Consider the following 13,985-nt stretch of genomic DNA (forward strand, 5'->3'; position numbering starts at 1 on the left):
AAGTACACATTCCACTTTCAAGACTAGAAATTGCACCCAAATTCATGGCAGAATTAATTGCAATCAATACTGCCTAAGCATTACCACAGCTCAGCACAGACTACCCATCATCATTGAATCCGTTTACAGCATAATTGAAACCTCTACATTTTGTAATACATCAATTCTCAGCAAAACATATGAAGTACTTGTCAAACTTGAAATGAAGAATAACAAAACTGAACAACAACCACCACCAAAGCCTATACACCATTTAACTCTAAGTTATCTCATGCATGGTTTGGCCTATAGCTTTCTTTTGTGTCTTAATAGCAAATGAGAACAAGAGGGAAAAAATATTGAGATATCTAATAAGGGTTTAATGCCAGAACCTTAGTGGCAACTTTTATTGGATGCGTCCGCAGCAAAGTCTAATATCCATATCCCAAAGACTAAATACTCAAACATCAAAGGATGCACAATATTTTCCCAAAGCTTCTGGTTCTATGCACAATGTGTATAAAAAATGAAGCATGCAAATGAATTACAGAACCCAATAGAACCTTAATTGAAAAAAATTAAAATACTCTAATTTATGACAAAAAGCAGCAAAATAAGCAACATTTCAAGTTCAACAACTTCATTGACAATATACTCGTGACAAAAAATCCTATGTAGAACATTCAATAAAAGAACCCAAGTCTTCGCTATCACAACATCGCTTACCGAGGAAGCTTTCAAATGTAACACATTAAGAAAATCAAAGATCAAAATGGACAAACTCGAGAATATATATGAATACCTAGAGTACATCTTAGATGAGTTCCCCAAGAGCAAAAGAGAACAATAGGCGAAGCCCTGGCAGAGATGAAAGAGCTACAGGCTGTGAAGCCATGAGCATTGTGAAGAGAATAACATGAAAATCCACAGCAGAGAAGACAAAGGAGCATTGTGAAGCATTTTAATACATGCTGTTTTGGATCCTCTCAAATTACATTGCACTATTGGTCAGTTGACACTTCCTTGTTCATTAATTTCTCTGTGTCCATTTTTCTTGGAGGAATTTCATACTACACTACTACTTAATTGCAAGCCAAATTTCAGTCCTAACACAAATCAAAGACCGAAGATCAAGAGCCTTTTTTTCATGCGCCTTAGATGTTAATTAAGTGCTATCTATCAAAATCTTCTCACCAGTAATCTCCACAGGAACATTTTCCTCCAACAATTTGATGAAACCGGTTTTTATCTCTCAAAGACACTTCTCTACCATAAATCTTTGAGATATATTTAGCAAAATTATGGCAGTCAACACAAATACGGAGATTTTTAATGACACGGATTGGCACACCTTCTGGAGTAGAAATTAGTCCAAAAGACAAGGCCAACTTTTCACTATGGCCGAGAAGTATCTTCTCCTTCTGCTCCTCATCCACATCGTGTAAAACACAACTCAAATCAGGAACATAACCAGCTTCTTTAAATCTAACTGATAATTCCTTCACTTTAATATAGACCTCTTCTCTTCTTGGATGAGAACGATCACTAGCATGGAAAGTATGAAGTACTTGATCAAGCTCAATCCTGCTTCTTCCAGGCTCTTTCATCACTGCCTTCTTCAACATCATGTCCCTTAGTGATCTTACATCTTCCCATCTTCCTGCTGAAGCATATAAGTTAGACAGAATAACATAATTTCCAGCATTTCCAGGCTCAATTTCTAGAAGCCGATGACCCACAAATACACCAATGTCAACATTTGAATGAACACTACAAGCACCTAAAAGGGAACCCCATATTGCAGCTGTTGGTTCAAAAGGCATCTTTTTTATGAATTCAAACGCTTCTTCTACTCGACCGGCACGGCCAAGCAAATCAACAACACACCCATAGTGCTCCTTCTTTGGCTCAACTCCAATTTTTCCACTGGTCATATCGTAAAAAATATCAAGTCCTCTGTCTTCCAATCCTCCATGACTGCAGCCAGATAACACAGCCAACATTGTGACACCGTCAGGTTTTACTTCGTTTTCTTCTCTCATTAAAGTAAACAGCTCAAGCACTTCTCTTCCCTCTCCATGTTTTCCATACCCGACCAGCATTGCATTCCAAGACATAACAGTTCTCTCCTGCATGGTATCAAATATCCTTCTTGAGTAAGTGAGGTTTCCACATTTTGAGTACATGTCAATCAAAGAGTTTTGAAGAACTACATATGAGGGAACTTCAGAGCGAAGAACATGGTTGTGCACTTGCTTGCCATGATCTAGAGAAGCAAGCCCAGAAAGGGCAGTTAAAACACTAGCATAAGTAACATAATTTGATTGCATTCCTTCTCCTCGCAACTGGCGAAAAAGATCCAATGCCTCTTCATCCAGACCCAGTTGAGCATATCCAGAGATTATAGCAGTACAGGAAACAACATCTCTTTCTGGCAAACATTCAAAAATGCCTCGAGCTTCATGAATTTTACCATCTTTGGCATACATGTCAAGGAGTGAGCTTCCTACATAAACATGGGCATCATAATTTGATTTTATGATAAGAGAGTGGATTTGCCTCCCTAGCATGGAATCCAGAGAACTTGTACATGACGTAAGCACTGTAGCAAAAGTGAACTCATTAGGTTCTGTCCCTGCAGAAAGGCATACATATCATCAGCACACAGAAACCAGTGGGACAAAACTCAAAAGGAACCCAAAAATATCAAAATAGAAATCCTGAAGCCAATACATTCAGAAAAGAAAATACAATCTGCATCTTTTAGTTTCTCCTCACAACATGATTATTACAGGCTCGATAGGTTCTTCAAATTCAATGAAGATTCTATCAACATTAGTTATTGGTAATCAAGAATCTTAACATTTGAATTCTAAATTGTCAAGCCACTAGGATTGTGCCAGTAATGGGAGTTTAGATAGTTCACATGAGATTACATTTTCAATCTTCACCATTATTATACATACTAAAAAAGTCTAAATTATCAACTTGGGCGTAACAAGTAACCTTACATCCCCTCCCACGTATAACCAATACTTAAAAAACAAAATCAAGCATTCAAATTGCATTATGAAAAAGGTATACCCACTCTCATGAGCTCGTGCAAACCAAGAATACCTGATCTTAACATCTGGACAAAAAGATTCAAGGCTTGAGAGGCATACCCTCTCTGAGAATAAGCTGAAATCATAGCCGTCCACGACACCACATTCCGTTCAGGCATTTCATCGAACACGTGCCGAGCATCTCTTAAAGAGTCACATTTCGTATACAACACGATCAACCTCGTCCTGAGGAACACAGAAGGAAGATAACGAGTTTTGATCATGTGGGCATGGACTCTCTGGCCTTCTCTTAAGGCCCTCTTGCTCACGCACTCGTTCAAGAGTGCGTTGTAGCCTTTGAACTTCATGTCGTGGCCGCAAAGGGCCATTTGTAGAAGTGGTTGTTGAAGATGAGGGGAGAAACTGAGAGTGCTGAGAAGGAGTCGAGAGTATGAAAGGAACGATAGTAGAGGTAGTTGTTGGATGAAGTTCTTGTGTGTGGAAGGTGAGACATGGATATGGACATGTCTTGCGCGAAGCATGCGTAGGGAATAGTTAGTGTGGAAGATGACGATTGACGAGGTAGAAGGTTTCAATTCAAACTTGCATGGAAAGGTGACAACCGTCCGAACAAGGCACATTAGAGCATCTCCAATGCTTTACTTGGGTCGCTTAAATGCTATTCTGGTGGGCCCAGACTGCCACATAGGATTTAAGCAACTCATAAGCAACTCATGCAGAATTCACTCCAGTGCATGACTGTTTATTTTACTTTTAGTTGGACCCCACTGTATCTCATATGTTTATATTTTTTATTTCCAACTAAACATGACTTAAATTTAAATATTAATTAATATTTATAACAGTGGTGAAAATATTTAAAATTGGACATGGTATTTAAAACAAAATTCAAACAAAATGCATTACATTATATTATATAATTAAATTCGAAATAAGATACAATTCATTGCAAAATAAATAATAATGAAAACTCACTCAAAAATTAAATTGTGTATGTGGGAAGAATGAAATTGTGTGAAAGTGAAAAAATGCAAGTAAAAAAAACTGGTACAAACATCTTATTTATACCAAGATATATTGGCATTTAATTAAGAATGAATTAATTAAAAAAGAATTGACATTTAATTAAAAAATACTTACATTTGGGCCCCAACGGTCACATTTTATGGACCAAAACGACGACCCATAAAAAAAAGGACCAAAACGACAGCACTCTATCATTCTCACTCACCCAAAAGGCCAAAACGACATCACCCTCTCATTCTCGAAGCTTCTCCACCCTCTGAAACCCTCTTTCTCTGAAGCCACTCTCAGACCATGAAACCCAAATTCTCTGAAACCCTCTTTCTCTCTCTCACTCTCTCACCGCCGTCTCAGACCCTCTTTCTCTCTCTCACTCTCTCACCGCCGTCTCAGACCCTCGTCTCAGACCCTCTTTCTCGAAGCTCACTCTCTCACCGCCGTCTCAGACCCTCTTTCTCGAAGCTCACTCCCTCACTGCCGTCTCAGACCCACTTTCTCGAAGCTTCCTCACACACTCAACCCTCTCAACCGTCTCAGACCCACTTGCTCCCTCTCACTCAATCGAAGCCTAGATCACTCAGTCGGAGGACATGCAAGTTTCAGAGGTTCAGAGGACATGCAAGGTTACAGATCCGATATCAGAGGCTCAATGGCTCAAAGGTTCAGAGGGCATGCAAGACTCCAGCCATCAGATTAGAGATCCTTGTGTAATTTTTTTGATTTGTTTCAAAAAAGTGTATTTTAATTGTTTAATCTGTGTTCATCTCTTTTCTGGGTTGCTTTGTATTGTTGGATCTCTGCTTGTTCATTGATCTGTGTATTTTATCTCTGTTTGTTGCTTCTGCTTATCCATTGATCGGTTCTTCCCTCCCCTTTTAACGATTTTCTGTTGCTGAATGAAAAGAGAAAAAACAATTTTTTACTACCTGCAGCAAGCTAAGGAGCGTTGCTTATTTAAGCAACATTGCTTAGCTTTGAGCTATAAGCAACGCCACCTCAGCAAGCTCCAATGGAGCAGAAAAATAAGGAACGTTCCTTAATTTAAGCAACCATGCTAAGCAACTCCCGTTGGAGTTGCTCTTAGCTCATTCTATTTCTTTCCACTTTCCACTCACTTTTTCTTATGATTAAGGTATTCTTTTTTGCTTAATATATCACAAGACCCGTGAAATTGTAAAGGGAATCAGTTCCAGGGTCTGTAAAATTTTCGCATCAAATTGGGTCCCTAAGAATTTTTTTAATTCAATTAAGTACAAAGTGTGTCAGTCACTGATGTGTCTCAATTTTTTCACTGTCACATTATCCACGTGGCTTTTATAATTTTTTTTAAATAACAACCTATGCCACATGATATGATTAAATGAAAATCAACATTAATTCCTAATTAAGTCCTAATTAACTAATGTCAGCCCTAATTAACTCATATGAGCCCCAATTAAGCCCAAATTCCTAATTTGGACCCTAGTTGTGTGGAAGAAGATAGAGAGCTGGAGAGGGGAAGAGAGAATGGTGGTGTTCGCCCTGAAATCCTCCAAACGTTCCCCACCTTCGTCTACTCCTCCGTCACCAGCCATCTCAAAGATCCAGAGCCCTGTTTGTCACGCCAATCTCAACTGCAGCTACCATGGTACCCCTGATTTCGTGATCTGGGTTGTCGACAAGGAGACCGACGCGCCGCGAGAATCTCTGCGACACAAGGATGACCAGATCAAGACCTTGAAGGCGGAGATCGAGCGGTTGCGTGACGGCGAGGCGGAGCTGAGGAACGTCGCAGAGGAGAGAGAGGCAAGGATTGAGGATCTGGAGAGAGAAGTGAAGGACCCGAGGCAGGGGAACACGGAGAAGGAGACGAAGGTGAGGGAACTGGAGCGAATGTTAGGGGTAGTTCAGATGACGAAGGTGGAGGAGCGGAGCAAGAGGGTTAGGGCGGTGGCGCGCGACAACACTCGCGACTCACCTGTTTCTGCCACTGTGTTCTCTTCACTTTGTTAACCCATCTGAGGCAGATTTGGTTTGCTGCATAATAGATAAGTATGGTGAAAAGTTGACAAGTTGGAAGGATGGTTTTTGCTGGCTTGAACTTTGCTAGGATAGATGGTCTGTTCTGTGTTCCCCTGTTTTGGTTTTGTTTTGGCTAGTTTTAGCCTCTCCACTGTTTTCTGGGTTTTGGGTGATGTGAAGAGGAAGAGGAAGATGAAGGTGTTGAAGAAAGTGATTATTTCTGGGTTTGAAACATTTTTGCATTGCTTTAATTTGGGGGATGTGTATTCAGCGGGTTCATTGCTACGTTAAAATGATAGGGTTGATTTTGTCCAAGGTTTTTTAGTGGTGGAACTAAAGCTGTATCTGATTTAGTTCCTTTCCCTGTTTTTTCTTTATCATTGATTGTTAGTTTCTCCAAAAAAATATTGAAACAATTAATCAAATTAGGGGCATTACTCTGATTAGGGATTAGTATTTAGATTAGGTTTTTATTTAGATTAGGTATTTTATTAAGTTTTTTTTATGCTTTAATATGTGTGTTGGAATTAAAAAAAATTAATTTTTTTATTTAAATAAAATTAAAAAAGCCACGTGGAATTGCTCAGTAGGATAAAATTGATGACTGGCAGCATTTGACCTTAATTGAATTAAAAAAAATTTCTTAGGGACCCAATTTGATGTGAAAATTTTACAGACTCTGGAACTGATTCCCTTTACAATTTCAGGCCTTCTGATCTACATGTTACCAATCATGTTTGTAGTGCTCTTAACTCATTACTCAAGTCCATTTAAGCTAAAAAAGTTAGTACTTGGAGGACTATGTACTTACCTCAATAGCAAAACTAACCATGTTCTTATTATATTTGAGTACGACAGAAAGATATAAGGCTCCCGAAGAGCCAAAATATTGTTGCCTAGAAGAGAAAAATAGAATATTGACAATGATGAAAGAGAATGGTGTTGTTTTGTGGACAGCCATGATTGTTGGGTATGCACAACATGGTAAGTTCCTGAAGATCTTAAACTCTTTAAGAAATGCAAAATCAAGGGATACAATATGATAAAATTGAGATTTTGAAGTGAAATAAGTGCATGTGAGGGTATTCAAGCACTTGACAAGGATGACAATGCACCTGTTAGTGGAAAAGTACAAGAATCATACTTTTCTTTTGATAAAATATTTGCAAAAGATAATATATCATGGAACTCATTGATATATGATTTTGCACAAAGTGGACACTGTTTGTTCAAATGTATAAAGCTGGACTGAAATCTATTTCATTCACATTTGGCTTTGGAGTTAGTGTGCTGCCAATTTTGTTCATGCCATAAAACATGGTTATGATTTAGAAACTGAGTTTTTGAATGTATGAATCTCACTTTATATAAAAGATCTTAACCAATACATGAGATCTTTTTTTACAACCTTGTTTGGTGATTGTCATTTTGATACATTAGACTTCCCCATCTTAGGGGGAGAGAATAAACAAATTGTGTGTTACTCAGCGGAATATGAAAATATGAAATACATTTCCTAGTTGGCTAAGAGCGAGTTCTATTTGAAACATGTTGTATGGGATAACAGATTTTTGTTTGATAACATGGAGAATGCATTTAAACCACTTACGGTCCCATTGCATGCCCAAATATGAATATAGGAAAATCTACATAGATGATTCATAAATCATCTTTGAAACAATACAAGGCAAAGGAAGGATACATCATGGGAGGTAGGACAAAGCACACTTTACCGAAGCTCTTCTTCACTCATGGTCTACAAAAGAATGGTGACATAGACATCCAACAAATTTGTTCAAGTGATAATTTGGCAGACTTATTTATGAAGGCTCTTTCAACAGCAACTTTTGAAAAGTTTGTGCGAAATATTGAAGTTCGTCGGTTGAAAGATCTTAATTAATATGCATTGTACTCTTTTTTCCTTAACCGAGTTTTTTTCCCATTGGGTTTTTCATGGTAAGGTTTTGAATGAGGCAATTTACAGACACGAACTATAGAATGTTGTACTTTTTTTCTTTCACTAGGTTTTTATCCCACTGAGTTTTTCCTATGAAGGTTTTAATGAGGCACATTCTAACGGGATGGTCATCCAGGGGGAGTGTTATAAATAGGATGACCATTGTACCAAGCCCATGTACTCTGATCTTCTTATACTTGGCCCATTGACTAATGTTATAAATATAGGGGAGGTTGCATCAAGCAACTTACCCCCATTCACAGTATTCTCTGACTCCTGATTCACACTATTATTCTCTTGCTCCTCTCTTCTTGAAGCAGCATGCGTGGGGGGTAGAATGATAAATTCAAACTCTCGTTGATACCCGCAGTATACCAAGAATTCAAAGGCCAAGATTCGTTGATTTTCATAGAGAATACCGAAAAATACCGAAGGTTGGAGATCAAGATTCTTGATTTTCACGGAGAATACCGGAAAATACCGAAGGTTGACAGACAAAGAGAAGACTTCTCTATTAATTCCAAAAATTCTAAAACTTCAAACTGTCTCATAAAAGAAAACAACAACTGATTAAATAGTAAATTCTAATTAAATACTAAATCCTAAATTTAAATAGCAAATCCTAATTAAATAGGAAATCCTAAATCCTAATTAAATAGTAAATCCTAAAATCCTAAATAACACTGAGACTTGAAATTAATAAAATCAAAATAGCCCTAAGATATGAAATTAAAATAAATAAACGTAAAACTGAAGTCAATCAGCGGGATTTCTTCGGGTGCTCCAACTTTTGGAGATACTGTGGCTCTAATTGCTCCGTATCATTCCCTCAGGGTCGAAAAGATTCGCCCTCGAATCCGAGGTGGTGTCGTCGTCAGAAGAAGAGTCACCAACAAAAGGAATAAGATGCGTCACATTGAACACGTTCGGTGGCGCAACGGGAGGCGTACGAGGTCGTCGGGGCGGCATTTTGTGGGGTCGGTGGGAGACGATGGTGGCACACGAGAGAGGAAGGATGTCGACGGCGTGAACGGAAACCTGAGGCGGAGAAGCGGGGGTGCATGGCATAGGCAAGGAGCAACGTGAGGTGGGATTTCCCGAGGTACTGGGTTTGTGTTTTTTTTTGGTTTTTTTTTTGAAATAGGGCAGAACTGGATCAAAGGCTGATACCACTCTGATGCAGCGTGCGTGGGGGTAGAAGGATAAATTCAAACTCTCGTTGATACCCGCAGAATACCGAGAATTCAAATGCCAAGATTTGTTGATTTTCACGGAGACTACCGAAAAATACCGAAGGTTGGAGATCAAGATTCATTGATTTTCATGGAGAATACCGGAAAATACCGAAGGTTGACAGACAAAGAGAACACTTCTCTACTAATTCCAAAAATTCTAAAACTTCAAACTGTCTCATAAAAGAAAACAACAACTGTTTAAATAGTAAATTCTAATTAAATACTAAATCCTAAATTTAAATAACAAATCCTAATTAAATAGGAAATCTTAAATCCTAACTAAATAGTAAATTCTAAAATCGTCAATAGCACTGAGACCTGAAATTAATAAAATCAAAATAGCCCTAAGATATGAAATTAAAATAAATAAACGTAAAGCTGAAGTCAATCAACGAGATTTCTTCGGGTGCTCCAACTTTTGGAGATACTGTAGCTCTAGTTGCTCCGCAGCACTTCTCTTCTCTCCCTTTTACTGATTTCTTAACAATTCTCACTTTTTGTCAAATATTGAAAAGAACTTGGCACATGCTGATGCAACTAGAGCTGGTAGATATAGTTCATTAGAGAGGCACATGACTATCAGGTGTTGAGTTAATAGTTAATTATATTGTTATTTTCAAAAAAAAAAAATAGTTTTAAAATTCATTTTGAATATCATTAGCTCAATTACAATGTATTCAATTTCATTTCATTTCGCTTCTTCTTTTCTCATCTCTTGTAAGATGGTATTAGAACCTCCGAAACTCGTTAAGGGCATCAAGTTTTTGGCGTTGTTGCAGGGATTTTTCTTTTGTTACTATTAGTTAAGCTAGTAGGATGTTCTTTAATCATTTTTATTAGTGTACATATTCTTTATTTGGCTCCTATGTGTCAATTTTAATGTTGAACTCAAGTTCTGAATGTATCTCTAGCTTGGTCAAAATCGCAATGCAATTAAATGCTGATGTCAAATTCTGATGGCACATTCTGAAGCACCTTGTTCAGCACATTTTGATAATCCAATGATGATTGTTTCCGAATCACAAAACTAGGACGTCTGATGTTGATACTGAACCTTGTCAGTTTGAGTAGTCTGGGCTAAAACAATGATATCTTAAGCTACGGAACTTGGAATTGGATGTGGTTGGAACTTGGAAGCACTACAAAGCTAACTTTAAGGGCTACAACTTTGGTGGAAAAACCCAAGTCTAGATCCGACTATCTTGAGGGTCTCGTATTGATCAGAAGACGAATAACGTTACTCCACATTAATTCCTGATGGTGCTAAATGTAACTTTAGAATTGAGTGTAGTTAAAAGCTGTTGTCTCTTATTGGGCTTGGGTTTGTGCAGCACTAAAATGAACTATTATATAGTCTACGAATGAACTAAGCAAGAGTCCTGAGAAAAACAAGAATTTGTCCTAAAATGGTTGGGATAGTCGCTGGAATTATTATATCATCTTGACGGATCAAACATCACCTACACCTTGGTTGTATATAATCGTAATTTAAACATGTCAAAAGTACTTAACCAGAACTCGACATTTGTTTGAGTGCTTACGAGGGCAGACTGGTTCTCAAATGAAGAAATCATATATGATTTCCTGCAACAAATTATTAATCCTAAACTCAGTGCAATAATCATTCTACACATTCATTTTCTTCCCTTTACGGAGCCGATATAAAATCACAAATTAGCCCATTTTCTTCACTGAAGAACTTGGGATTAGGTTAGACAGTGCTTTGCCAAGCATTGGTTTGAAGTAGCTGATATTAGCCAAGACATATTTTCAATACCCTTTTGAACCGCTTTAAATATCTTACCCAAAATCCTGTGTCACTCGACTCAATGTACACAATGCCGCATAAATCTCTTCTGCTTCAGGGTGTGTTATATCTCCAGAAAGAAATCCGTAACTGACCCCTTTTACCTCAATGCAGCTCCACCCTGGTTTCTTCTTGAGATCTTTTTCACTCATCTCTCTCCTTAATTCTTCAACCTCATTCCACCTTCCGGCACTTGCTTTTACATTACTCAACAACGTATGGTATCCAGCATTATCAGGTTCAAGTTCCAACAGTCTTTGTGCTGTATATTCTCCCAATGTTTTATTTCCATAAACTCCTGAAGCTGCTAGAAGAGCACCCCAAATCCTGCTATCTGGTAAAATTACCATTTTCAATATTATGGATAAGGCCTCTTTAACCATCCCACATCGACCGAAAAGATCCACCATGCAAGTATGGTGATCCAAAGCTGGTTCAATACCAAAACCCCATTTCATAGAATAGTAAATTTTGCAGCCTTCACTGACAAGGCCAGAGTGGCTGCAAGCAGATAATAAGCTCAAGAAGGTAACGGAGTTCGGCTGCATTCTATGCTCCATCATTAAATTAAAATACTTAAGGGCTTCAAAACCAAAACCATGGGATCCAAATCCCTCAATCATTGATGTCCATGCTATAACATCTTTGACAGGCATCCTGTCAAAAACTGCTCTAGCTGAAGATATATTACCACCTCTAATGTACATGTTTAAGATAGAGGTTTCCATGTGCAGATTACCCTCAACAGGTCCATTAAACAAGTTCTTCATAAGATAACCATGGACAACTCTTCCCAACTTCAAAGCTCCCAGGTTTGCACATGCATCAAGTAGATTTCTCCAAATCTCAGGGACAATAACAAGATCTTCAGCTTGCATTTGCTGGAACAAAGCTATGGCCTCCATAAAAGAACCATTTTGAATGAAACCTGACATCATAGCACCCAAAGTGATGTAACTTTTAAAATGAATCTCTCTAAATAGTTGAACTGATATGTCCAATTTCCCACATTTGGCATAAAAGTCAAGCAGAGAAGTTTGCAAAACATCATCAGAAAAACCTGTTTTTATGACTAAGCAATGCACGCCTTCACCCTTAGAAAGATTACCACACTTTGCAAATGCTGATATAACTAGTGTTAAAGTCTCAATGTTCCATGAATGCCCTTCTAGGCTCTGCATTTCATTGACCAAACCAGCCACTCTCATCATGTCTCCTACCATGGAATAAAAGGAAATCAAAATATTCCAGGAAGCCACATCCCTTTTGTTGATTTCACTAAATAAAAGTTCCACTTCTTCAGTACTCCCTTTATCAGCATACATTCTCAAAACTGAATTTTTCACCGACCAATCCATTAGCACTCCACTCTTCACTGCATACCCATGAATTTGAGTTCCCACATTTAATGGCGTGGAAGCACAACATGCCTGCAACATTACAATAAGAGTAACTGAATTTGGTTCCAATTCCACCCTCATCTTGTTGAACAAATCACAAGCCACACTAACATGTCTCTCAGAAATATATCCAGCAATCATCGACGTCCAGGAAACCACATCTCTGTGCAGCATTAGATCAAACACGCGGCGAGCACAACCAATGCACCAACATTTCACATAAAAATCAATCATTGTGTTACAAAAATATAAATCCAAATCCAAACCCATTTGAATTGCTACACAATGGGTCATCTTTCCATACACAGCATCAGCCCTCATGGATGATAAAGCTCGGTTCACTACTGGAAAAGTAAAAGTATCATGGGGAACACCCATTTGTCTCATTTTTTTGAACGTTGACAAAGCTGAATGGAACTGTCCCAAATCAACATGGGTCCTGATGGTCAAGTTCCACGCCATTGTGTTGTTGGGCTCCTCCTCCATCGTTGATCTGAACAATCCAAGGGCACTATCATGACATGAATTAAGCAGAGCAGGGACATTGTGAAGTGGATGTTTCAAGTGATGGGTGTGAAGAAGGCAATGTGGGAAAAGAAGATGAAAACGTTGAAGAACATGATGATGACGACGAAATATGAGAATTTTGAATGATTTTGTCAATGGAATATGTATGATTATTGTCAAGTTCACGCTTGGTCAGTGCTGGTTGAGTGTGTGCTTTGTTACTTGTTACGCTCAATTGAATATGCTTTTTTTTTTTATAAACCAAAGCGTTATTAATAATAGAAAGTAAAGTATAAGGGCCTAAGGGGTAGTCCAACTCTTGGGACAAATGTAAATTGAAAAAAGAATATAATCTAAGGTCCTAATACGGGTGGCAATATGGCTCTAGCCCGTTGGGCTATCCCACCCCGCTGCAGTTTGGGGCAGGTTGGGCTGGAAAATGCAACCCAACAACCTGTTAAACCCATCCCATTTTGGCTCACAATTTAACGGGATGTGAGTTGGTTGGGGCGGGTTCATCAAGAGGTTACATTTGTGATTTAGAAATTGAAAAACAAGGGTAGTAACTACTACAACATAGATAGGTGGAAATACAATTCCACTAAAGCAAACAAAACATCAAGCTGAAAACAACACAGTGACAACTGACAAGGTCACTGACGACACTACCTACTCCCGAGCTAGCTCCTCGGTGCTAGCAGCTCCGTCACCGTTCAAGGTGTACACTCGTCTTGCTGTTACCAAACGTTTTCCTCTCGCAACATTCAATGTTGCTCCTGCTTCAACCCTTGGTGTCTTGCAGTCCCTTACCATGTGTCCTGGCTTATTGCAGTTAAAGCACACTCTAGCATCTTCCTTTAGAGGTGTCTTCATTAAAAGATTCCTTCGTGACTTAAACTTTCCAAGCCCCTTCACCTAATACAACCAAGACACCTAATGGAATTGCTCGACCAAAATATCGTGAGCCTACATGAAGGGAAGGTCAAGGCTGGACCACCAACACATGTAACC

General features: G+C 38.5%; 2 protein-coding genes across 4 annotated transcripts; both read right to left on the reverse strand.

The window, feature by feature from the left end:
• Positions 1 to 593: 593 nt before the first annotated feature.
• LOC130717480 (putative pentatricopeptide repeat-containing protein At3g13770, mitochondrial) lies at positions 594 to 3,671 on the reverse strand. 2 transcript variants are annotated; one of them, XM_057567715.1, is made up of 3 exons: positions 3,097 to 3,671; positions 2,193 to 2,614; positions 594 to 2,108 (listed from the first exon to the last, which is right to left on the reverse strand). In XM_057567715.1, the coding sequence occupies exons 1-3, from the start codon at positions 3,662 to 3,664 to the stop codon at positions 1,170 to 1,172; spliced, it is 1,929 nt and encodes a 642-aa protein (XP_057423698.1). In that variant the 5' UTR covers positions 3,665 to 3,671; the 3' UTR covers positions 594 to 1,169. The 2 variants fall into 2 exon arrangements, with proteins under 2 accessions (XP_057423698.1, XP_057423697.1); XM_057567714.1 differs by having other exon boundaries at positions 594 to 2,614.
• Positions 3,672 to 10,767: 7,096 nt separating this feature from the next.
• Positions 10,768 to 13,201, reverse strand: LOC130717481 (pentatricopeptide repeat-containing protein At1g11290, chloroplastic-like). Of its 2 annotated transcripts, XM_057567717.1 has the most exons (2): positions 12,579 to 13,201; positions 10,768 to 12,497 (listed from the first exon to the last, which is right to left on the reverse strand). In XM_057567717.1, exons 1-2 carry the CDS (start codon positions 12,951 to 12,953, stop codon positions 11,061 to 11,063), a joined length of 1,812 nt encoding a protein of 603 aa, XP_057423700.1. In that variant the 5' UTR covers positions 12,954 to 13,201; the 3' UTR covers positions 10,768 to 11,060. The 2 variants fall into 2 exon arrangements, with proteins under 2 accessions (XP_057423700.1, XP_057423699.1); XM_057567716.1 differs by having other exon boundaries at positions 10,768 to 13,201.
• Between the last annotated feature and the right edge of the window lie 784 nt (positions 13,202 to 13,985).

Source organism: Lotus japonicus, chromosome 5 (assembly GCF_012489685.1).
Source record: "Lotus japonicus ecotype B-129 chromosome 5, LjGifu_v1.2".
In the NCBI taxonomy this organism is placed as follows: Eukaryota; Viridiplantae; Streptophyta; class Magnoliopsida; order Fabales; family Fabaceae; genus Lotus; species Lotus japonicus.

What these genes read in the sequence shown, in the direction of transcription:
- LOC130717480 (XM_057567714.1), bottom strand. Translation starts at nt 3,664, where the DNA reads ATGTGCCTTGTTCGGACGGTTGTCACCTTTCCATGCAAGTTTGAATTG. An exon ending in TGTCCAGATGTTAAGATCAG is followed by an intron (nt 2,615 to 3,096) that starts GTATTCTTGGTT and finishes GCCTTTCTGCAG; the next exon opens with GGACAGAACCTAATGAGTTC.
- LOC130717481 (XM_057567716.1), bottom strand. Translation starts at nt 12,953, where the DNA reads ATGGAGGAGGAGCCCAACAACACAATGGCGTGGAACTTGACCATCAGG.